The sequence below is a fragment of the Podarcis gaigeae genome (assembly GCF_964106915.1).
Source record: "Podarcis gaigeae genome assembly, chromosome: 8".
Classification (NCBI taxonomy): domain Eukaryota; kingdom Metazoa; phylum Chordata; class Lepidosauria; order Squamata; family Lacertidae; genus Podarcis; species Podarcis gaigeae.
This window is the reverse complement of record NC_139684.1, coordinates 5,806,085-5,831,051: the sequence shown is the minus strand read 5'-3', so window position 1 is coordinate 5,831,051 and position 24,967 is coordinate 5,806,085. Positions and strand designations below refer to the sequence as shown.

The window sequence follows — 24,967 nt, the reverse complement described above, 5'->3', positions numbered from 1 at the left end:
AGAAGAATAGCAAATTTCCATGTTCTTTTTCCATCCAATCTAAAGGACTTCCCCACATCCTCCAAACCCTACGTTCCCTGTCTTATAAAGCATCAGCAATTTGTTAACTTATTTCAAAACTTATTGTATCTTCCATTTTATCATGTTCCCTAATTTCAATTTTACTGTAACCCAATTCTTATATGCTTTGTATTAAACACAATAAAGTTGTTTCATTATTTTACCTCTAAATTCTTGTGTCTTAATTTTCATTTCATTAACTTACATTTACTGAAGCTAGAATTTCCTGAAATGTGCATTTTTTTTAACATTCATACAGCTTATAGTGTTTTTTCAAATAGTCCTTAAACTTTTCCCAGTCCTCCTCAATTGTTTCTTCTCCCACGTCTCGGATTCTGCCAGTCATTTCAGCCAATTCCATGTAGTCCATCAACTGTGATTGCCATTCCTCCAGCGTGGGTAAATCTTGTGTCTTCCAATGTTTTGCAATCAGGATCCTTGCTGCTGTGGTAGCATACATGAAAAAGGTTCTGTCTTTTTTAAACACTCTCTGGTCTACCATACCCAGGAGGGAGGCCTCTGGTTTCTTAGGTAAGGTAAATCTCAGTACCTTTTTTAGTTCATTATGGATCATTTCCCAGAAGGCCTTCACTTTCGGGCAGGTCCACCAGAGATGAAAAAATGTCCCTTCCGCCTCTCCACATTTCCAACATTTATTGTCAGACAGATGGTATATCTTAGCTAGCTTGACTGGGGTCATGTACCACTGGTATACCATTTTCATAATATTTTCCTTCAAGGCAGTGCATGCCGTAAATTTCAAACCGGTGTTCCATATCCTTTCCCAGTCTACAAACATAATGTTATGCCCCACATCCTGAGCCCATTTTATCATAGCGGATTTGACTGTCTCGTCCTGTGTATTCCACTTAAGCAGCAAGTTATACATTCTCGAAAGTAGTTTACTTTTTGGCTCTAACAATTCCGTCTCTAGTTTCGATTTTTCCACCTGGAATCCAACCTTTTTATCTATTTTAAATACCTCTTGAATTTGCGCATAGTGCAGCCAGTCTCGTACCTTAGTTTTCAATTTCTCCAAGCTTAGCAACCTCCAATTGTCTCCAATTTTTTCAATTATTTCCCAATATTTAGGCCAATGGGCCTCCATGTTAAGTCTCTTACGTGCCTTGGCCTCCACCGGTGAGAGCCACCTCGGAGTCTTACTCTCCAATAAGTCTTTATATTTTGTCCAGACCCTCAAAATTGCTCTTCTGACAATATGGTTTTTAAACAATTTGTGCACTTTGTCCTTGTCATACCACAAATATGCATGCCACCCAAACGCATTGTCAAACCCTTCCAGATCTAGGACGTCAGTGTTCTCCAATAGAATCCAATCTTTCAACCAGCAGAAGGCTGCAGATTCATAATATAACCTCAAGTCTGGCAGGGCAAATCCCCCCGAATTTTAATTTTTTGTTGGGGGTACCCATACTTCGAGCTCAGAAAGGGATCCAATCATCTCTATTGCTGCTGCCTTGGTGTTCACAGTTCTGTGCAAATAATGTTCACAGTTCTGTCCATTCCTCTCTTTGTTGTTTTCCTCATCTCTTCTTGTTGTTGTCGTATATTTTTCCTTTCATTGTGACCTCTGATAGTCTCCACAAGCGAGTTGAAAACAAGCGTTATTATAGTCCTATGTGGATTTTTTCATTCATCCAAGAGTCATATTCAGACAGCAGACGCATTTCAGCACTTCCATAGAAAACAATCTTAACGTCTGCTCATTAATCTTTGCAGGCCTGTCACTCCCTTCTCGATCTTCTCAGGAGGTTCTGCCGGGTCAGACACAGAGTCCAATATAATAACAAAGCCATGGCTTCCTCCCCCTCTTGATCGTCAATCCTGCAACAAACCTGCCTGTCATGGCAAATCTTTTTATAACTGCATCATTCCAAAAGCCTTTCATTCCTTTCCAGATCTCCACAAACCAAACCCTTGGTTAGTAATTCATTTCCACACTGTTTCTTAATCATCCCGCTTATAATCAACTGTTGCAACAGTTCTTCTTGGGGGGGGGGGGTTGTTAGGTAATCACATGGGGGGGAGAAAAGTCCCCCCCTTTTCCGTCCCATTCCAACATACCGACTTCTTCTTGATATATTTTCCTGTTGAATCCAGCCCATCGCTCAACTTCACAGAGGTCACTTCAATTAGCAGTCTAAACTCCCGTTCTTCACTCGAAACATGTGCATTTGCTGCTCTCTAATTGTTTATTTTAAGCTCCTGCAACCAGGTCGCGCGATCAGAGACGGCGTCGGGAGAGCCAGAAACCCACACGAGTGCTGTGTGCCTAGTGCCCTCACCCCCTTCTTCTTTCGAACTCGGGGTTGATTTATCGGCAACCTCAGGCGAAGGCAGTGTTTCCCCCATTCCCTGGGGAAACAAGGGAGGCTACATACTCCCATATTAGCCTCTTAATTACCTCGTGTGAGCCGGAGAGATGGTATTGTCGGCCATCTTCCAATGCGCCCCTAGCGGGCCCCCCGACATCTCACAAAATTTACAAGTAACTACAAGTTGTTAGAGTGGTACCTCGGGTTACATACGCTTCAGGTTACAGACACTTCAGGTTACAGACTCCGCTAACCCAGAAATAGTACCTCGGGTTAAGAACTTCAGGATGAGAAGAGAAATTGCACGGCGGAAGCAGGAGGCCCCATTAGCTAAAGTGGTGCTTCAGGTTAAGAACAGTTTCAGGTTAAGAACGGACCTCCAGAACGAATTAAGTACTTAACCCGAGGTACCACTGTATATGTATCAGAGTCAAACAAAGAATCAAACAAATCAACGAATAGTGAGGAACGCCAAGCCATCTCTCAAAGGAAGATGTCTCACAAAAGTCTCAAAAGGACTGTATATCCGGAATAGTTTGACTGTTTCGGAATAAAGTCTTCATCAGCTGGAAATGGAATAAAAAGCATTGCAAGCAATGAATGACAACAAAACTGAGCAACCTGGATGTACGTTATACGGTAGAACAAAATATATAAAGAGGTACATACCAAATAATTATCAATGAAATATTCATACTAATTGGGATCATGCTAGTGGATCATGCCCACTGGATAGTGTAGCTGCTACATTTGTGTTTGACTCTGATACATATAACAACTTGTAGTTACTTGTATATTTTGTGAGATGCGTTGTATGATATATACATCATTTTGAAGCGGCTTGTTCATATATTTTGAATGACATCATAACCGATTATATATTGACTAACAGTTATTAGCCAGCGTGTTGCGTTTGCATTTTTGTTTCATTTTGCAACACAGGGGTTTGTGTTTCTCCAGTCCAAGAATAGGCAGCTGTGAGAGCAGGCAGCTCATTGGTGCCATCACAAGTGGGAGACACAGCTATACAACCTACAGACGCCTTCACCAACTTGGGGGTTCTCCACGGTACGACTCCCATCAGCTCCAGGCAGCACGACCATTTTGGACTACAACTCCCATCATTCCCAACCAGCACTGCCGTATGAAGCTGAGTCGGATGGGAGTTGTGGTCCGAAATAGATGGGAGGTACCCGAGGCTGGGCAAGGCTGGGAACAGCCACCCTCCTCCGCAAGCCCCACAGAAATGGACCAGAGTTGGACAGGGGCCCAGGAGGAGAGGACACCACTGGGAGACTTTCCCAGCTCAGATTTGGTCCAGTTCAAAACGTTGCAGCAAAACTTGCCTTGAACTTGTTCAGCAGAAGCTTGAGCACTTGAGGCGTCGTCATGGTGCTGTTGATGCGGACATTCGTGATGGAGCCGTAGGCGGGTGTGAAAACCGATGTCTGCGGAGAGGAGCAGAAAGGCATCAGAAGGCTGGAGGACAGGGTGATCTAGACAAGGAGAAACCTTGGAGGCCCACAGAGGAAGGTGTGAGCCATGTATTGGGGGAGGAGGGGGAGCTAACACCATGCCAGATTAGAAACTATGGAAGATCTTATTGAGCTTCTTGTTTTGATTAATTTGTTGCAGTCGTTTGCTTTATTAAAATGCTAAAGGTAAAGGTAAAGGTAAAGGGACTCCTGACCATTAGGTCCAGTCGTGGCCAACTCTGGGGTTGCGGCGCAGATCTCACTTTATTGGCCAAGGGAGCCAGTGTACAGCTTCCAGGTCATGTGGCCAGCATGACTAAGCTGCTTCTGGCAAACCAGAGCAGAGCACGGAAACACCGTTTACCTTCCTGCCAGAGCGGTACCTATTTATCTACTTGCACTTTGACGTGCTTTCGAACTGCTTAGGTTGGCAGGAGCAGGGACCGAGCAACGGGAGCCCACCCCATCGCGGGGATTTGAACCGCCAACCTTCTGATTGGCAAGTCCTAGGCTCTGTGGTTTAACCCACAGCGCCACCTGCATCCCTTATTAAAAGGCTACTGCGCTTGATATTATAGGGATTGCCAGTGTTTCTTGATTTTTAATGCTGCTGTGATTCTTGTGAACCACTCAGAGATCAACATTTGTTGCTGGAAAAGCAGAATGCAAAGATTAAATCAAATCAAAATCGAATCAAGAAAGAGGATCTGGGGGACATGGTGGAAGGAAAAGAACAATTGCCGGCAAGAGGACTGACTACAGGCATCAAAGAACTTCAAAAATTTTAATTAATTATTCTAAATTCATACTTCAAACATTATGATAAATAAATCCTAGTTAAAATATTATAAAATTGATTATAAAAAGTATTTTTTCTCTTCTTTCTTTTTCTTGTTTCTTTCTTTTATCTTTTGTCTTTCTTCTTTTCTAGTCTGCATTCTGGAAAATTGTGTAGATAAATGTTTTAATGTATGGTTATATATTGTTTCTATTTCTTTTTTTTTTGGTAACATTTAATAAAATGTAATATTTATTTTTTTTAAAAAAAAAAAAAGAACTTCAAAAATTAACTGGGAAATGGTCATACATTCCAGAGCAAATATTATGGAGCTTTTGAATTCTCACATTGCCAGCATTCTGTAGTTTTATACACATTGTATTTTTCCGTGTATAACACGCCCCCGTGTATATTTAAGAAAATGGGGGGAGATTGCCCAGAGTTGAGATGGGGGTGGGGATTGCCCACAGTAGATGAGTTTTTTGAGGGCCAAAATTCACTCACCCGCCAGACCAATGGTGACTATCGTGCTCGTCGACGAACCAACCTATCGTCTGCCCGCTCGCCGACAGCAGCCACCCCAATCGCATGCCCAATTACTGCAGTAGCAGCCAATCAGCAGCAGCCCTTGCCACGGCCACCAGTCACGCCCAATCACCCCTGACAAGCTCCTGCTTGCGCCAGAAACCAATCCCCTGTCCCAACAACACACTGACCATGTATAAGACGAGCACCAATTCTGGACATTGTTTCAGCAGGAAAAAAACCTCGTCTTATATACGGATAAGTATGGTACATGGGCAGCAATCTCTGCTCAGGGAATGCCAGAATGTGCTGTAGGGCTTAGAGCGTCAGACTAGGACCTGGGAGAGATCAGAATTCGAATCCCCACTTGGTACGAAGCTCACTGTGTGACCTTGGGCCAGTCCTTGCCTCTCAGCCTAACCTACCTCACAAGGCTGTTCTGGGGATTACCGTATTTTTTGCTCCATAAGACACACTTTTTTTCTTCCTAAAAAGTAAGGGGAAATGTCTGTATGTCTTATGGAGTGAATGTGTCATCCCTGGAGCCGAGTAGCCCAGGGGTGAGAAGCAGATCATGCTGTTTTGTTTTTGTTTTTTTGGAAAGAGGGAAGGGGGTGTTGAAAGGAAGCAGCTGATCGGTAAGGGATCGGAAGAGAGATAAGGGATGCTAGTGGAGGCTGCCTGGGAGGGGGGAGGTAAAAGCCCATGGATCCTCAGGATTTTTACATTGGGTCACCCCCAAATTCACCATCATATCACATAGCATGTCCATGGCTACAGCCTGCACCAAAAAAATTGTGCACCCACTGTTGCGTGGGGCCGCAATGGTGCAAAAACATGCTTACAAAGCACGGATCCACATGTATTCTCAGGATTTTTGCATTGGGCTACCCCAAACTCACCGTCAAATCACATGTCTGTGGCCACAGCATGAACCACAAAAATCATACATCCACTGTTTTTTTCAGAATATTTTTCTTCTTCTTTTCCTCCTTTAAAAACTAGGCGTGTTTTATGGTCGGGTGCGTCTTATGGAGAGAGAAATATGGTGAGGTGGGGGGAGAACCACATATTCTCCCTTGAACTCCTTGGAACAAAATGCCACAAATGCATGATAAAGCAAATAATAGAGGCTAGCTTCCATTCAAAACAAAACAAAACAAAACAAAACATGCCTGCCTTAACAATTCACTGGGAGGCACCGAGAGCTACATTCTGCACCTGACTCCATCCCTAAATCAAGTTGCTCTGGCGCCCTAGGGAGACCCTCCTTGGGAGACTCACTTTGTGGTTATAGAAATGCCCGTTGATGGAGAAGCGGTGCCTCCTGATCCTCCGCTGCTCACTCGGGGTGCGGAGAGTCCCCCTGCGGCGCATGCCCACATCGCTCCGCGTCCGCATCAGCTGCGGCGCTTCTTCCTGCTGGGCTTTGAGATTGTTGTCATCTGAAACGGAGGAGACAGGAAAGGTGCGTCAAAAGAAGCTGACCTCCCCCAAAGAAATTCCAAACACCTGTATCTGCAGTGATGGACATGAGGCAGGAGTTGATAATGCAGGTGAGCTGCGCACAGGTGAGCTGCAAGCAAACTGCCGACCAACCCTGTGGAGCCTCCTTTTATTGACACAAATATGCAAACCTGTCAGATACATTTTGGGCTGTGACCTTTACACATCTTCCAGTCCCGAGATCGTGGGGTGGTACAAAGCTATTTTGGCACCTGTTTCCACCACGTCATTTTCCCCTTGCACAGTGTATGACGAAGGAGACAAAAAGTCTCAGAGACAAAGGTTACAGACAGGGCACCGCAGACTACTGAGACTGCAAAAGGTTAGACAGAGGGAACGATATTCAGACAGCTGTGGCTTGTCTGTGTGTGGGGGGGTGCCCCGCACCCCAAGGTCACGCGTGCAGGCAGGCTGAGGCTGCCTGCAGGTGGGGAGTGTCCTCCCTCCGGACCCAACGATTATCCCTACATGCATCTTTCAAAGTTTTCAAAAAGAAGAGGCCAGGCTCCATCCTCTGAGACAGCCAGCAACACAACCTACAGGCCTACAGGGTCTGAACTGCAGGTAAAGGCCCAGGAGGCAGCAATGCTTTTGAATACTAGGTGCTGGAAACTGCAGGAGGAGAGAGGGCTCTTATGGGAAACCGGCAAGCAGGATTTGAGCATGACGGGCATCTGGTTGGCCACTGAAGAACAGGATGATGGATTAGGTGGGCCTGATCCAGCAAGCTCTTCTTATGTTCTTACATGATCTTCTCCTGGGATTTCCTCCTTCCCTCTCTGGCATGATAAGGACTCTGCAGGATCAGACCCAAGCCACATGTGCCCAACCAGGTGTTTCTGGGAAGCCCACAAACAAGATGTTCAGAATCAGGGGACAAATAACTCAGGTCCCCTTGTTTTCTCTTTCCAATAAGAGAAGCACATTTGCATGGGGCGTGCTACCAGCTCACAATTTTTACGGACTCTTCCTACTGCGGGTTACTCAGTTTGCAACAAGCAGAACTTGCATGATGCGCACAAAGCAGCACGGTGTTCTACTCACGAGTAAAGGCAATGTGAAAGCGTGCAAAGCTCCATCCTCTTTGCTCCCTTTAACAAGCTGGAGGGCAAACAACTGAAGCACAAAACCTCCTTTATGTGTGGAGCATCTCTCCACAACTAAGAATTGGGGAATATGAGGAAGTGTTTGCCCTCCAACTCACAAAGGGTGAAACTCAGCGGGCTTGTCCCTCTCCATGTGTTCCTTTTACACATGAGTAGGACTCCCAAGAAAGGGACGCAGGTGGCGCTGTGGGTTAAACCACAGAGCCTATGAGTTGCCGATCAGAAGGTCGGCGGTTCGAATCCCCGTGACAGGGTGAGCTCCCATCGCTCGGTCCCTGCTCCTGCCCACCTAGCAGTTCGAAAGCACGTCAAAGTGCAAGTAGATAAATAGGTACCACTCCAGCGGGAAGGTAAACAGCGTTTCCGTGCGCTGCTCTGGTTCGCCAGAAGCGGCTCAGTCCTGCTGGCCACATGACCTGGAAGCTGTACGCCGGCTCCCTCGGCCAATAAGGTGAGATGAGCGCCGCAACCCCAGAGTCGGCCACGACTGGACCTAATGGTCAGGGGTCCCTTTAGGACTCCCAAAGAGGATATGGGAAGTTGGTGCTTTCGGGGAAGGCAGACGCTGGAGACATGGAATGCTGCTGTTAAGTTTTAAATGAAGGTCTCTGTGAGGGGTTAGGGTTATGGAAGTTCAGCAGCAAGCAGAGAAAACAAAGGCGGGGCGAATACTGAAAATTGTTTCCTGGAAATGCTCCGAGATCCAGCTGCGATTCTGCCAGCACAGCCAATGTTCCTAGTTGCTACAGAAGCCAAAAATGTTCCCCTTCATTAGAGGTTTTCAAAGAATCGTACAGTTGGAAGGGAGCCCCAGGGATCATCAAGCCCAACCCTGCCGTGAGTTGGAGTGGTGCCACTATCCAGAGATAAACTCCTTGCAAGTGTTTTTACTGTTAGAAGAAGTCAACAATGTGCTATTCACAGACTCCCTTCCTAATCAGTGTGTCTTCGGCTACATTTGTAACGCTCTCCAACCTTCTAGGTCAAGGTGATTTGGATGACAGCTCCCTAACAATTGTGATCTAAAGTGCATTGCAATTTGGCCTCCTGTCCTGCAAACTCTAGACAGCATCTTAAAAAGCAGAGACATCACCTTGCCGACAAAGGTCCGTCTAGTTCAAGCTATGGTTTTCCCAGTAGTGATGTATGGAAGTGAGCTCTGGACCATAAAGAAGGCTGATCACCGAATTTTGCATTATGGTGCTGGAGGAGACACTTGAGAGTCCCATGGACTGCAAGAAGATCAAACCTCTCCATTCTGAAGGAAATCAGCCCTGAGTGCTCACTGGAAGGACAGATTGTGAAGCTGAGGCTCCACTACTTTGGCCACCTCATGAGAAGAGAAGACTCCCTGGAAAAGACCCTGATGTTGGGAAAGATGGAGGGCACAAGGAGAAGGGGACGACAGAGGACGAGATGGTTGGATACTGTTCTCAAAGCTACAAACATGAGTTTGACCAAACTGCGGGAGGCAGTGGAAGACAGGAGTGCCTGGCGTGCTCTGGTCCATGGGGTCACGAAGATGTGAACACGACTAAACGACTAAACAACAACAACAACCGGCAAACTCTGAACATTAAGAACATAAGAAGAGCCTGGCTGCTGGATCAGGCCAGTGGAGCCCCCTCTGCTCCAGTATCCTGTTCTCACAGTGGCCCACCAGATGACTCGAGGGGGGGCCCCACAGAGAGGATCTGAGCACAAGGGAAACTCCCCTCCTGTGATTTCCAGCAACTGGGATCCAGAAGCACTACTGCCTCCAACTGTAGAGGCAGAGCACAGTTATCATGGCTTATAGCCATCGATAGCCCTCTCCTCCAAAAAACTGCCCAACCCTGTTTTATTAAAGGCATCACTACCTCCTGCAGGAGAGAGTTCCATAGGTTAAGGAAGTATAATAAATAATAATAATAATAATAATAATAATAATAATAATAATTTATTTATACCCCGCCCATCTGGCTGGGTTTCTCCAGCCACTCTGCGCGCCTCCAACAAAGATTAAAAATACAGTGGTACCTCGCAAGACGAATGCCTCGTAAGACGAAAAACTCGCAAGACGAAAGAGTTTTTTGTTTTTTGAGTTGCTTCACAAGACGAATTTCCCTATGGGCTTGCTTCGCAAGATGAAAACGTTCAATGCGTTCCTATGGGAATGATTTTCAATGCATTCCTATGTGAATCCGTGCTTCGCAAGATGAAAAATTCGCAAGACGAAAAAACTCACAGAACGAATTAATTTCGTCTTGCGAGGTACCACTGTACATTAAAATGTCACACATTAAAAACTTCCCTGAACAGGGCTGCCTTCAGATGTCTTCTAAATGTCAGGTAGTTGTTTATCTCTTTGACATCTGGTGGGAGGGCGTTCCACAGGGCGGGCGCCACTACTGAGAAGGCCCTCTGCCTGGTTCCCTGTAACTTGGCTTCTCATTGTGAGGGAACCAGCAGAAGGCCCTTGGAGCTGGACCTCAGCTTCCGGGCAGAACGATGGGGGTGGAGACGCTCCTTCAGGTATACTGGGCCGAGGCCATTTAGGGTTAGGGCTGAGAAGGGAGGTTTGAAAGGGTGTGAGAGGTGAGTTTAAGTTCTGCTGTGTGAAGGACTTTATTTTGCAGTGGCTATGAAGGATAATACAGTGGTGCCCCGCAAGACGAATGCCTCGCAAGACAAAAAACCCGCAAGACGAAAGGGTTTTCCGTTTGCGAGTTGCTTCGCAAGACGAATTTCCCTATGGGCTTGCTTCGCAAGAAGAAATCCCATAGGGAAATCTCCGGGGACCTCTTAAATGCTGGCAGTGGGGAGCAAAGCCTCCCCCCCTCCGGCCTTCAGAAGAGGTCCAGGAAGGCCGGCGGGCGCCGAAAGGCTTTGCTCCCCACCGCCAGCATTTTAAAAGCGGTCCGGGATAGCAGGGAAGCGCTTCCCGCTATCCCGGACGGCTTTTGAAGGCAAGCGGGGGGGGAGCAAAAACTTTTGCCCCCCGCCGGCCTTCAGAAGAGGTCCTGGACCTCTTCTGAAGGCCGGAGGGGGGCAAAAGGCTTTGCTCCCCCCTGCCTGCCTTCCCGGGAGAGCGGAGAAACGGACGTCTTTGCTCCCCCCCCCGCCTGCCTTCCCGGGGGCTTTAAAATCGCCCTGGGACAGTGGAGAAGTCCGCTGTCCGGGGCAATCTTAAAATGCTGGCGGGCGGCAGCGAAGGCTTCGCTGCCGCCCGCCAGCATTTTAAAAAACCCCGGGACAGCAGAGAAGTCCTCTGCTGTCCCGGGGTTTTTTAAAATGCTGGGGGTGGGAAGAAAAGCCCTTGTCCCCCCCCAGCCTTCAGAAGAGGTCGGGGGACAGACTGTCCCCGGACCTGGTCTGAAGGCGGTTTCCATAGGAACGCATTGATTGATTTTCAATGCATTCCTATGGGAAACCGTGCTTCGCAAGACGAAAAACTCATAAGACGAAAAAACTTGCGGAACGAATTAATTTCGTCTTGCGAGGCACCACTGTAAGGGGATCATTGACCCCTGAACACCCTGTTTCCCATGCCCGTATACAATCATTAAAATTCTATGACTAGAAAGAATGTAGTCCTGGAAAATAGGTTGCCCAAGGGGTACGTGCTTTCATATGTGGTAGACCTGTAAAAGGGTAAGAGTATTGGGAAATAATTTACAATAAATTGAAAAAAATGTTTTAAAGCCCTTAAAAAAACAACACCAGAGTCCTTTCTGTTGAGGATAATTCAAATGAAAATTTCCAAGAGTCAATCAGTCAATCAAACCTTTATTGCATTAGCATACAGCCATAGCAAGATAAGACAAAAATGCTAGAGACAAGCAACCAAACATAATTCAAAGCGATATTACTGGCGTTATGACATTTAAATTACCCTAAGACAATAATGTAAAGATTTAGTTGCCAGTGCCGGGAATCTAAAGTGCGGGTGTATATAAAGCATATAGGTAAAGGTAAAGGTACCCCTGCCCGTACGGGCCAGTCTTGACAGACTCTGGGGTTGTGCGCCCATCTCACTCAAGAGGCCAGGGGCCAGCGCTGTCCGGAGACACTTCCGGGTCACGTGGCCAGCGTGACAAAGCTGCATCTGGCGAGCCAGAGCTGCACACGGAAACGCCGTTTACCTTCCCGCTGGTAAGCGGTCCCTATTTATCTACTTGCACCTGGAGGTGCTTTCGAACTGCTAGGTTGGCAGGCGCTGGGACCGAGCAGCGGGAGCGCACCCCGCCGCAGGGATTCGAACCGCTGACCTTTCAATCAGCAAGTCCTAGGCGCTGAGGCTTTAACCCACAGCGCCACCTGCGTCCCATAAAGCATATAATGGCCCCAAAATAGGCTCGGCACATTAGGTTAAAAGGTAATAAAAGAATTCAAACAGGTCCAGGTCTAGGACACACTACCCAGTCAGAGTAGCCCTGAGTTTCAAAGTCAAAAATGGTTATTTATGTATGCCACTTCTGCGGCCTGTGTTTTGTTAGCCCAAAAATGGAAAATGAGTGAGGTCCCAACTAAAAAGAAGGGCAACTCAAACTGATGGAATATGCACAGCTTGTGGACCTAACATACAGAATAAGAGAACAAGAAGAACATACGTTTAAAGAAGATTGCGAAATGTTTATTGAATATATGGGGGGGAACTGTGTACACTTAAAAACGTTGGCAGCATTAAGATAAATTCAACAGTGTAAACAGGTTTTGATGGTTGTAATACTGAATGGTTTTGTTTATATAAAATATGCAAGGATCTTTGTTATGCAAAATGAAACATGGAAAGAGAAGAAGGCAAGTTTTTGATATTTTAAGGTTGTTCAAATGAATATTCTAAATATAACGACTAGATGTTGGTGCCACCTGGACTTCCTCGCTGCAGTGGTCTAACTCAGGGGTCGGCAAAGTTTTGTGAGGCCGGTCCGGTCCACTCCCTGGCACACCTCTTGGTAGGCTGGAGCATGCGTGCCCATGTGTGCACTCAAGCTATTTCTGGCACTCTTACGCACCAGAAGTGCGCCAGAAGCAGTGTATATGCACGTGTATGGGTGCTCCTCCGGGTGAGCACATGCTATTTCTGGCGCTCTTCCGATCCGGAAGTCGGTCCCCGTGGTGAGAAAAAAAAATGGCACCGAGAAAAACAACAACATGGAATCCCCACACCAATTCACGGAACAGCTGTGGGATGGTTCCAGGAAGCTCATGGGCCAGAACCAGCCCATGGGCTTAGGTTGCAAACCTCGGGTCTTGTTGTCCTTGTTGTTTGGTCGTGTCCGACTCTTTGTGACCCCCTGGACCAGAGCACGCCAGGCCCTCCTGTCTTCCACTGCCTCCCGCAGTTTGGTCAAACTCATGCTGGTAGCTTCAAGAACACTGTCCAACCATCTCGTCCTCTGTCGTCCCCTTCTCCTTGCGCCCTCCATCTTTCCCAACATCAGGGTCTTTTCCAGGGAGTCTTCTCTTCTCATGAGGTGGTCAAAGTATTGGAGCCTCAGCTTCACAATCTGTCCTTCCAGTGAGCACTCAGGGCTGATTTCCTTCAGAATGGAGAGGTTTGATCTTCTTGCAGTCCATGGGACTCTCAACAACATGGAATCCCCACACCGATTCACGGAACAGCTGTGGGCTGGTTCCAGGAAGCTCATGGGCCGGAACCAGTCCATGGGCTTAGGTTGCCAACCTCTGGTCTAACTGGCTGCATTTACCTTTTCGCCTGCTAGAGAAAGGGTGAGAGCTCTAGTTCAAGAGCTTCCTCTGAGCGGCTGCTCCTTGAGATGAGAATGTGATGTGGCAGGGAAAGCAGACCCTTAAGCGTTCCTCTAAGATTCCTGGCGTGGACCCAGAACATAATGAAATCCCTCTTAATCCATTTTTAATGGGCTCCTTAAACTCACATTTCAACTCACCATGTGTCAACCCACCCAAGCCTGCTCCTGTTTCAGATCTGCAACAAGCTGGGTGGCATTAAACAACGAAACAAAAAAATTGAAACACATCTTAAACATGTGACATAAGAAGAGCCTGCAGGATCAGGCTAAAGGGGGTCTATCTATCGTATTTTTTGCTTCATAAGACATACTTTTTTCTTCCTAAAAGGTAATGGGAAATGTCTGTGCGTCTTATGGAGTGAATGTGTGGTCCCTGGAGCCAAATTGCCCAAGGAAAAAAAGCAGAACATGCTCTTTTTTTGAAAGAGGGAAGTGGGTGTTGAAACAAAGCTGCTGATCCTTTGCCACAGAGAGAGATAAGGGACTCTAGAGATAAAGGAGGCTGCCTGGGAGTGGGGAGGTAAAGACAGTAAACTTGCAAAGGGGGGGGGGGGACAGGAAGACTAAAGCAATAAGGAGAGAAATTAGAAGAAAAGGAGAATAAAACTGCTCCAGCTAAGGAAAAGACACTAAGGCAAACAAGAGGGAAGGGAGTGTTGAAAGGAAACAGCTGATCGGTGGGATCAGAAGAGATGGGGGCAGGTAAAAGCCCATGGATCCTCAGGATTTTTACATTGGGTCACCCCAAATTCACCATCAGATCACATAGCATGTCCATGGCTACAGCCTGCACCCCAAAAACCACGCACCCACTGTTGTGTGGGGCCGCAATGGTGCAAAAACGTGGTTACAAAGCACAGATCCACATGGATCCTCAGGATTTTTGCATTGCATTGGGCCACCCCAAATTCACCATCAGATCACATGTCTGTGGCCACAGCATGAACCACAAAAATCATACATCCACTGTTTCGTTCAGAATATTTTTTTTCTTGTTTTCCTCCTCTAAAAACTTGGTGTGTCTTATGGTCAGGTGCGTCTTATGGAGTGAAAAATACGGTAAGTCCAGGATCCTGTCCTTACAGTGGCCGACCAGATGCCCCAATGGGGAAAGTGCAAGCAGGATTTGAGCAAAAGAGCTGCGCTCTCCTCTCCCGTGGCTTCCAGCAACTGGTATTCTGTTGCCGTCTCCTCCATGAGTTTGCTTAATACTCTTTTAAAGCCATTTAGGTGGGTGACCTCACCGCCTCCTGTGGGAGGGAGTTCCACAGTTTAACAGTCCTCATGCAAGGGCTTCTCAGCAGATATGCCGACATGTGCAGGGTGTGGCCTGCAACCAATAGACTGGCTCCTCCTCTCCTCACTGCTCAGTTAAGAGAGAACGGTCAAGAGCACTACTGCCAGTACTTCAAGGCATCCGAGTGCCAACTATGGAGGCAAAGAACAGCCTTCATGTGGCACATTATGAGTCCTGGATGGATCTCTTTGAGGGGGGGGTGTCTCATTCCCCATCAGCCTCGGGACCCTGGGGCTGACAGCCTCCACCCCATTGCCAGCAAGGAAGTTCAAAGCGGCAGAGAAATGCTCTACAGCTCCCTGGCACGCCCATGTGTGCCTCTGATGTGCTCAACCCCTTGGGTGCCACACCTAACTTCCTGCCACAGCTGTGTTCTCTGGGAGGGCTGAGCAACACTCCTTTCACCTGGGCATCCCTTCTAAGCTGTTGCACAGAGGTTTAAACTTCCTCAAACCTGAGCATCGGAAGGTCACACTTAAAAGATAATAATAATGGCCTGCTGATAAAATTAAGCTTGGACTGGTGCTGGTTTTCATCTCCCGATTATGGATTGCTAGGCTGCACATCAGTTAATCGTGATGGTCTTGCTCTGAATGGGTTCCTGAAAACTTGTGCAGATTTTGCAGCAGAGGAAACTGATAATCCTGACAATGCCCTGCTCTTGGCTATGGGGAAGGCAAAAAGAGACAGGCGGTGGACGCAATCGCCCACACACATCTTCTCCTGCATCATGGAGCCCAAGGGGCTCACTTGTACTCTGGAGTGCTGAAGGCCAGTGGCAAAGCTGCATGCTCCGGCACCGAGGGCGTGGTGCATGTCCCGGACGCGTGGCACACTTCCTGCAGGGACGGGGCGGGCATCCTGGGGGTGTGGCACGCATCCTGGGGATATGGAGCGCTGCCCGCGGGGGTGTGGTGTGCATCCCAGAGGGCGGCACACCGCCCGTGGGGGCATGATATGCGTCCTGGGGGTGTGGAGCACTGTCCGTGGGGGCATGGCACAACACCCGTGGGGGCGTGGGGTGTCGCCCATGGGGGCATGGTGCCCAGCGCAGTGGGGGGGGTGCATGGCCCATGTCCGGGGGGACGGCCGTGATGGTACCCCACTCCCCAATAATGCTGGGGGCATTATGCCCCCCACCCCCCCATTCCTCCACCAGTGCTGAAGACAACTGCTTGTGGAGGGCAGCTGGCCAGATAGACAAGAGGGGTACCCTGGCGGTTTCTAACTGGCCCAGGGCTTCCAAACGGACACAGCAAAACATATTCAACCACTGACTGTTGCGCATGGAAGAAGCGGGAGACCTCAGCTAGGGTGGTTTTTGTTTTTTTGCTTTGCACAAAAGTTTCTGAGCAGCAATTGCCATCAGCTATTTTACCTTAAACCCACTAGTCTTCCAAGCAGCGAGTGGGATTAAAATCCTTACTGCAGAAATGTCTAACAGTGGCCCTGTGGCTACAACAACATGGGGCATTGCCCCTCCCACATTTCCTTCCTGAAGACCCGAACTACTGAAGTGTCCTGTGTGACTCAAAAGCTTGCACCTGCGACTCCAAATAAATTGGTTACTTTGCGCTTCTTACCCCGGGGGAACCAATGTAGATGCTGAGACTTTGATCTATCTAAGCAGAGCTTGCCTGGCTTGCTTTGGTTATTTTAAGGGAAGGGAAAAGAAGAGAGAGGAGAGGCGAGAACGGCACAGCTCAGATTGCACAAAGCCCGTAAATGCCAAAACCCACGTGGTGGTTTTCTGTTTTGTTAAACAGGAAGGCCGATCTTGGATCAGAGAGCGATGGGTGGTGGGGAGAGCGGGAGAGAGCGCTTCTCCTGTAAATGTTTATTTCTCCATGGCAACTCTGCTTAACAATGACTCCTGTTATTCCCTTTCTAAAGAGAGGAGGGCTGTGTTGCCAAGGAAAAGAGGAACAAAGCTCATTCTTCCACACCACTCAGTGTGTGTGTGTGTGTGTGTGTGTGTGTGTGTGTTTCACGCTGGTCTCATGAACTCTGAGCCGCCTGGCTGCCCCTCCAGGCCAGCATCTTCTTGCCTTCCACAGGGGCCAACCAGACGCCTCTGGCAAAGTCCACAAGCAGGACTTGAGCGCAGCCACTCTGGCTCTGGCCATGGAGGAAGGTAAAAGGTAAAGAGTAAAGGACCCCTGGATGGTTAAGTCCAGTCAAAGATGACTAGGGGGTTGCGGCGCTCATCTCGCTCTCAGGCCGAGGGAGCCGGCGTTTGTCCACAGACAGTTTTCCGGGTCATGTGGCCAGCAGGACTAAACCGCTTCTGGTGCAACGGGACACCGTGATGGAAGCAAGAGCACATGGAAACACCATTTACCTTCCCGCCGGAGCGGTACCTATTTATCTACTTGCACTGGTGTGCTTTTGAACTGCTAGGTTGGCAGGAGCTGGGACAGAGCAACAGGAGCTCACTCCGTCATGGGGAATCGAACCGCTGACCTTCCGATCGGCAAGCCCAAGAGGCTCAGTGGTTTAGACCACAGCGCCACCCGCGTCCCTCACATGCCGATCAGCCTTGACCTCCACAAATCTTTCACACGCACGCACCCCTTTTAGAGCTACCCAGGCCAGAGCTTGTGACTGCATCTGGAAGTGGCAAGTTTAACTCTGAACTGTATGGAGAAGTCCTTCCTTTTAAGAACATAAAGCGAGTTTGGTGGATCTGCACCATCCACATCACAAGAGAACTCTGAAACATATATTTAGACCCGAGACCCAGATTGCTCTTTTAGACACATAATTATGGCACTCCTAGCAGGGGGTAAGCTCCCAGAAAAACACCTTTCAGAAACCGATTTACTCCACTTCACAGTGAGTTATTGTCAAAGATAAGGATTATACTCCATTATTGCATTATTTTCAGAAGATGGAGAGCCCCAACTCCTTAGCACCAGTAAGGACCCCCAGAATCCTTCACTTCCCCTGCCTTACCAATTCCCCCATCAATTCCGTCGCCATCCAACGAGGGCTCGGCTTCTGTGACCTGAATGTCTGGTAAGGTTGACGGCTTTATGACTGACCTAAGCAGGGAAGAGACAAAAGAAGAGAATTTGGGACCTAGAAAATACCTTGCAAGATTTCCCCAAGTGTTCTCAAAACACAGATTGATGCAAGGAATTATTGTTCATCTGCTCGTGTGAACAGTAAACATAGCACAAAATCATAGTGGCAAGTTATGTGAGTGTGATGGTTTTGTTGTTGTTGCAAGATGCATTCTTTAGCTGCGATTCCAGCACTGCAGGGAGGGTTTGACTAGATGACATCTGGGGTCCCTTTCAACTCAACAATTCTAGGATTCACCACAGAAGTAGCCAGCATGATCTTCTGGTTGCCCTCTGCACCCCACTTCAGACTCTAATAGACAAATGGACACCACAGAGGGCAAACTTTCAAAACATGATGTCAGAATTGCCTCGAGTCGGACGTTAGGCAGGAAAGCAGGGATAAAATTATGTGTGAGGCTTAAATATTTTTGAATGCTTTGCTTAGTAAAACAGCACCCTGCATGCAGCAAAACAAGAAGGTAAAGGTAAAGGGACCCCTGACCATTAGGTCCAGTCGTGGCTGACTCTGGGGTTGCGGTGCTCATCTTGCTTTACTGGCCAAGGGAGCCGGCGTACAGCTTCCGGGTCATGTGGCCAGCATGAATAAGAACCAGAGCAGCACACAGAAACGCCGTTTACCTTCCCGCCAGAGCGGTACCTATTTATCTACTTGCACTTTGAAGTGCTTTTGAACTGCTAGGTTGGCAGGAGCAGGGACCGAACAATGGGAGCTCACCCCGTCGAGGGGATTGGAACCGCCAACCTTCTGATCGGCAAGTCCTAGGCTCTGTGGTTTAACCCACAGCGCCACCCGCGTCCCTTAAAACAAGAAGAGGGCATTACAAAATCTTTTGACCAAGGTGCACTTATTTTTTGCAAGCAGGGAAAATTCCAAACTGCAACCGTCCCTGGAGTCTGAAGCTCCAGCCTCCAGAATCCTATCACCACCTTCTGTGTAATGCATAGAAAGGATCTGTGCCATGTTAGTGACAGACTCTGGTTACAGCAGAAATTACTGAGCATTTTCCAAAGCATTAAAAACAAAAACAGCAACCAAGAGGCTCTGTTGCCATCCTGACTATAATTTCTACATACAAATACTCTTTATTTATCTGCAACTTGTGATCATGTAGATTACAGTGTTCCACAAGCAGAAATAATCAAGGTCACGGTGCCACTTGTATAGTCTGGGCTACATATTTTGCAGTTCCCAAGTTGGCTTGTTCATGGGGATCCTAGATGCAGACAGACCAGCCTTGGACTTGGCCGTATCTTATTTTCTACCCAAGGAGAAGGGGCAGAGAGAAGTGTGAGCCCAGCAGGGGTAGGACTTGAAATCTCTTCCCTAAAACCCAAGTCTACTTCTCCAGTGTTCAGGAAAATCAATGCTATTTTTTCCCATTAAAAGAAAGTTTATGATTTCCTCAGTTTGTTTCTGGCCCCAATCCACTCCCACCCTTGTTTCTACACATCAAGGTGCCGCTTTCCTTATCGATATTACACGAGTTCAAAGCCTCCCTTAAGTCCCTGATCACAGAAAAAGTTAAAACAAAATGGTGACAGTGATAGAATCATAGAGTGGGAAGGGTTCCCTCTAATCCCACTCCCTGAAGGACAGGAACCACAGCTAAAGCATTCCTGGCACAGGGCCACTCATCTCTGCATAAAAGCCTCTAGTGACGGAGAGTCCAGTGCCAAACACCTCTTACCATCAGAAAGTTCTTCCTAATGTTTAGTCAGAATCTCCTTCTTTGTCATTTGAATCCATTGGTTCAGGTCTTTCCCTCTGGAGCAGCAGAAAACAAGCTTGCTCCATCTTCTATGTGACAACCCTTCAGGTGTTTGAAGAGGGCCATCATATCTCCTCTCATTCTCCTCTTCTCCTGGTTAAGCATACCCAGCTCCTTCAACCATTCCTCATCAGGCCTGGTTTCCAGACCCTTGATCATCTTGGTCGCCCTCCTCTGCACATGTTCTAGCTCCTTCTTACATTGTTGTGTCCAGAATTGGACAAAGGACTCTGACCAAGGCAGAAGAGAGCAGGACTATGACTTCCCTCGATGTGGAAACTCGCCTTCTATTGATGCAGCCTCAAATGCCATCAGCTTGTTTTAGCTGCTGCATCACATCTGACTCATGTTAAGCTTGCGGTCTGCTAAGACCCCTAGATATTTTTCTCACACACACTCACACAAACCTGCCCTGGGTTGTGTACTGACCCGTGTGCTCCCAGGTTGCAGCCGGAATGCCAGGAGGACGACGAAGGCGGGGGGCGGATGCGTTGGTTGTCGTCCTGCATCTGCAAGCGAATGGGCCTGCGCAGCCCCCAGGAGATGTTCAGCAAGCCCTCCACGATGAACTCCCCTTCTTCCTAGAGGGCACATGAGAGAAGGGACTGAGGGATGGTCCAGATGCTGGACTGCTCCAAGGATGCTGCAGAAAACTTCCCCAAGCCCCAAGGATGCTGGTTCTACCTCCAGAGCTGGACCACAGCTCTAACGGAAATGTTAACAAAATATACCCAAACCCTGCGCTATCAGAAAATGAAGAACAGCTTTTCCAAAGTTTGGCATCCATTTACTGAATACATCTAGGTAAAGGAACATGGCTGGCAGCCCCCCTCTTCTCATGCGCTCCTATGGATAAACATTATTAGATAATGTACTCTTGAAGGTTGGGACACGGGTGGTTAAACCGCAGAGCCTAGGACTTGCTGATCGGAAGGTCGGAGGTTCGAATCCCCGCGACGGGGTGAGCTCCCGTTGCTCGGCCCCTGCTGCTGCCAACCTAGCAGTTCGAAAGCACGTCAAAGTGCAAGTAGATAAATAGGTACCACTCCGGTGGGAAGGTAAACGGCGTTTCCGAGTGCTGCTCTGGTTCTTAGTCATGCTGGCCACATGACCCAGAAGCTGTACGCCAGCTCCCTCGGCCAGTAAAGCGAGATGAGCGCCGCAACCCCAGAGTCGGTCACGACTGGACCTAATAGTCAGGGGTCCCTTTACCTTTACTCTTGAAGGACAATTGTCTGGAATTATAACACTGCTTTTGGAATAGTACCATTCCCTCCTTTCTCCTCATATCCTTTCTTTATTTTCCCCCCTCTCTTGATTTTCTCGTTTTTGTGTATTATAAAGTGAAAATAAAAGCAAGCACCAAAAGGAAGGATGCTGGTTTCAACTATATTTATTTTGGTTCATAAGATTTACATACTACTTGATTGCTTTTCCCGCCAGCAGACCTGGTGCAAACAGAGCTTTTGAGCCTTGCTTGCATTTAACTTGCACACTTTAAGCCAGCCCACCTTCAACCGCATGTGGTTGAAACTGTGCGAGTTAAACGTGCATAAGATGCAATCATACTGTATTCCTCTGGAAGGATCGTTTTAGTTTTTAAAAGCAGGTTTCCAGCCCTCCTGAATGCATCATTAAAATGGCATGGGCAGCACAGGCTGAATTCTCAGAAGCTGGGAAAAGGGGGAGGCCAAAGGAAAATCCCAGAGTCTGGGGGTGTCAGAGTTTCGGGGCCTTGCACAGTCCAAAAATAGTAAAACTGGAATTAAAACTGAAGGGTAAACTCTGCACTGCAATAATTCAAAAAGCATGCACCTATGAGCCTTTTTGCATGCATTACACCGTTTGCAGGACCCAGCTCCTTTAGGCGAGGAGTTCTGGTGACTTGGGTACAGAGTTTCATTTTTGGAATCATGCCCAGGTCACACACCCCTGGTCACAACATTCTCCCCTAACTTGTCTCTGCGTAGAAAGGTCCTCTCACCTCTCGATGCCGGAGCTGCAAGTTCTGGCCTTCGTAGTATAGGTTGTAGGTCTTCAAGTGCAACAACAATTCATTTCTGGAAGATGTGGAACAAGAGCTGTTAGAAGAGCAAATGGAAGAGTTGTCCGGCTCTCTTTGCCACATGTGGTGGCTTTGTCCAAAAGTTGCTGCTTTTTGCAATAAAATACAGTGGTGCCTCGCAAGACGAAATTAATCCGTTCCGTGAGGCTCTTCGTATAGCGGTTTTTTCGTCTTGCGAAGCAAGCCCACTGACAGCTTAGCGGATTAGCACTATTAGCGGTTTAGCGGCTTTTAGCGGATCAGCTGATAAGCGGCTTAGCGGCTTAGGAAAACGGGGGGAAGGGGGAAAAAACCCACAGGAACTCGCAAGACATTTCGTCTTGCGAAGAAAGCCCATAGGGAAATTTGTTTTGCGAAGCGCCTCCAAAACGGAAAACCCTTTCGTCTAGCGGGTTTTCCATCTTGCGAGACGTTCGTCTTGCGGGGCACCACTGTATTTAAGGAAATTGGAGCTGACCCCTGACCCCAATCTTGCTCTACTTTCATGGCTCTCCTGAGAAGCCTCCAGGAAAGCCAAGGTTCCACAGAACGTGCTTCTCAGGCCACGCATTTCATTGTCCCATCAGAAAACGGCATACACTTTCTGAGAGTTATTTCAGAGTCCTTTCTCTTGGGGATAATTTCAGAGTGAAATCCCCTGGTGTCAGAAAAGGTTATTTATGTATGCAACAACTGCGCCCCATGTTTTGTTGGCCCTCAAATGGAAAACGAGCAAGGTCCCAACCAAAGAAGAATGGCAACTTAAGTTGACAGAATATGCACAACTTGCAGACTTCACATATAGAATAAGAGAACAAGAACATCTGTTTAAGGAAGATTGAAAAAAGTTTATTGAATATATGGAATATAATTGTGTACAGCTGAAAAGGCTGGCAGCATTAAGATAAATTCAACAGTGTAAATAAGTTTTGATGGATGCAATATTCATGGAATACTGATTGGTATAGTTTTTGTAAAATATGCAGGGATTTAAGATATGTAAAATGAACCACGGAAAGAGAAGAAGGGAAGTCGTGGCTATCTCAAGGATGCAAAATAAGTATTTGAAACTGTAAAAGAGAAAATTTAATCAGAGAGAGAGAGATTGCATGCACTCAAAGTCCATCTTCCTGCAGGGATTTCTCTAGGCTAGAAATGAATGGTTGGTTGTAACTGCCCTCATTTCACTGTGCCCACAGCTTCATGACATACAGGCAACTCACAGCTTATGCAGCAGTTCGGTTCTGGCTGTCAGTGTGTAAACACAAAATCACGTGAAGCCAGGAGCCTCTGGAACTGCCCCCAACCCACAGGAGGAGGACTCTTTATCTTGCTCTGGGAAGGTCACAGGAGGGCAGAGCCAGTGTGGTGTAGGGGTTAAGAGCGGTAATTGTAATTAAGTCTTGTAATCTGGTGAACCGGGTTCGATTCCCCGCTCCTCCACCTGCAGCTGCTGGGTGACCTTGGGCCAGTCACACTTCTCTGAAGTCTCTCAGCCCCACTCACCTCACAGAGTGTTTGTTGTGGGGGAGGAAGGGAAAGGAGATGGTTAGCCGCTTTGAGACTCCTTAAAGGGAGTGATAAAGCGGGATATCAAATCCAAACTCTTCTTCTTCTGGGAGCCCACTAAGTGAGGCAACGCCTTCCTTACCGGCCTCCAGAACTGTCCCAAAGCCCTTTCCCAGGGGCCGGTGAAGAAAGCAGCCCTTTACTTACTGGGCTTTGGAAAGGCGGTGCGAGGGCTCTCAGAGCATCCTTGAGTCCTCATGTCTCCTTGCCAAAGCCCAAAAAAGTGAGGGAGACTCTCTGGGTGTGCAGAGAACATAAATACATGGAGAGCAAGAATTGGTGGGTTTCCTCCATTCTCTATTTATTCACCCTGCCACCCTGTCTGTTACACACAGACACCAACACACCAGACCCCAGGGATTGGTGCCAGCTGCAAAGAACAAAGGTCTGCCCAGGACACACAGCCAGCCTCCGACTTACTTCGAAATGTACTTGTCGTGCCCACAAGGGACCGGGTAGTTCTCGCTTATGTAGTCCATCCTTGCAAAGTGTCTTTCATCAGGAACAGAGGCCTGTGGTGAAAGGGGAGGTGGGAAACCGCTTTAAAGCACACAACAATTTACTTTCTGAGATAAATGAAAAGAACATGCTAATCGTTCGTTCAGTGGCGATTTGCAGACTTCTACAGTGGTGCCTCGCAAGACGAAATTAATCCGTTCCGCGAGTCTCTTCGTCTAGCTGTTTTTTCGTCTTACGAAGCAAGCCCATTGATGGATTAGCGGATTAGCGCTATTAGCGGTTTAGTGGCTTAGAAAAAGGGGGGGGGGAGTCGGAAAAACTCGCAAGACATTTTCGTCTTGCGAAGCAAGCCCATAGGGAAATTTGTTTTGCGAAGCGCCTCCAAAACGGAAAACCCTTTTGTCTAGCGGGTTTTCCGTCTTGCGAGGCGTTCGTCTTGCGGAGCACCACTGTAATGGGTTTCAGATCCATGGATTGTAGTGGGGAGGGAGGGGAATCCAAAAGGTGCGGAAGGATGTTAGCTCTGCTTGTTTTCCTGAAAGGCCACTCTGAGAAACAGGAGGTGGGATGGACTGGCCAGCACCTCAGGCCTTACTGCAATTACTATGTTTATTTCTATCCCGTCTTCTGCCTGGACAGAGACTTGAGGTGGGCTACACAAATCAAAACAACACAAAGCATACAATTAAAACATTCAGGAGCAATTATGGCTAGAAGGCACCAATAGCCCTCTCCTCCATGAATTGCCATATTTTTCGCTCTATAGGACGCACCTGACCATAGGACGCACATTGTTTTAGAGGGGGAGAACAAGAAAAAAAAGTTTTCCCCCTCTCTGCTGAAGCCAGGAGAGTCTTGCTCTCCTGGCTTCAGCAAAAGGAACCCGAAGCCTATCCCTGAAGCCTGGAGAGCGAGAGGGGTCGGTGCACACCAACCCCTCTCGTTCTCCAGGCTTCAGCGAAAGCAACACAAAGCCTCCGGAGCGTGGAGGGAGCGCTCCCTCTGTGCTTCGGAGGCTTTGCATTGCTATCGCTGAAGCCAAGGAGCCTGCATTCGCTCCATAGGACACACACACATTCCCCCTTAATTTTTGGAGGGGAAAAAGTGTGTCCTATAGAGCAAAAAATACGGTACCTTTTCTTTGGCATAATGTATTCTGCCACTACTACTAATAATAATAATTTATTATTTATACCCC

The 24,967-nt window shown here is 47.8% G+C and overlaps 1 protein-coding gene across 1 annotated transcript in view; it reads right to left on the bottom strand.

Moving 5' to 3' along the window:
- The window catches only part of RASSF2 (Ras association domain family member 2), a 57,084-nt gene that overhangs the window by 14,426 nt on the left and 17,691 nt on the right, over positions 1-24,967 (bottom strand). The window contains exons 2-7 of the mRNA XM_083753385.1: positions 23,731-23,822; positions 21,682-21,757; positions 20,127-20,278; positions 17,795-17,883; positions 6,459-6,619; positions 3,743-3,844 (exon numbers count right to left, since the gene is read on the bottom strand). Of these exons, the coding sequence (XP_083609511.1) occupies positions 3,743-3,844; positions 6,459-6,619; positions 17,795-17,883; positions 20,127-20,278; positions 21,682-21,757; positions 23,731-23,789 (639 nt within the window). The 5' untranslated portion in view covers positions 23,790-23,822. The remainder of the gene's footprint in view (positions 1-3,742; positions 3,845-6,458; positions 6,620-17,794; positions 17,884-20,126; positions 20,279-21,681; positions 21,758-23,730; positions 23,823-24,967) is intronic.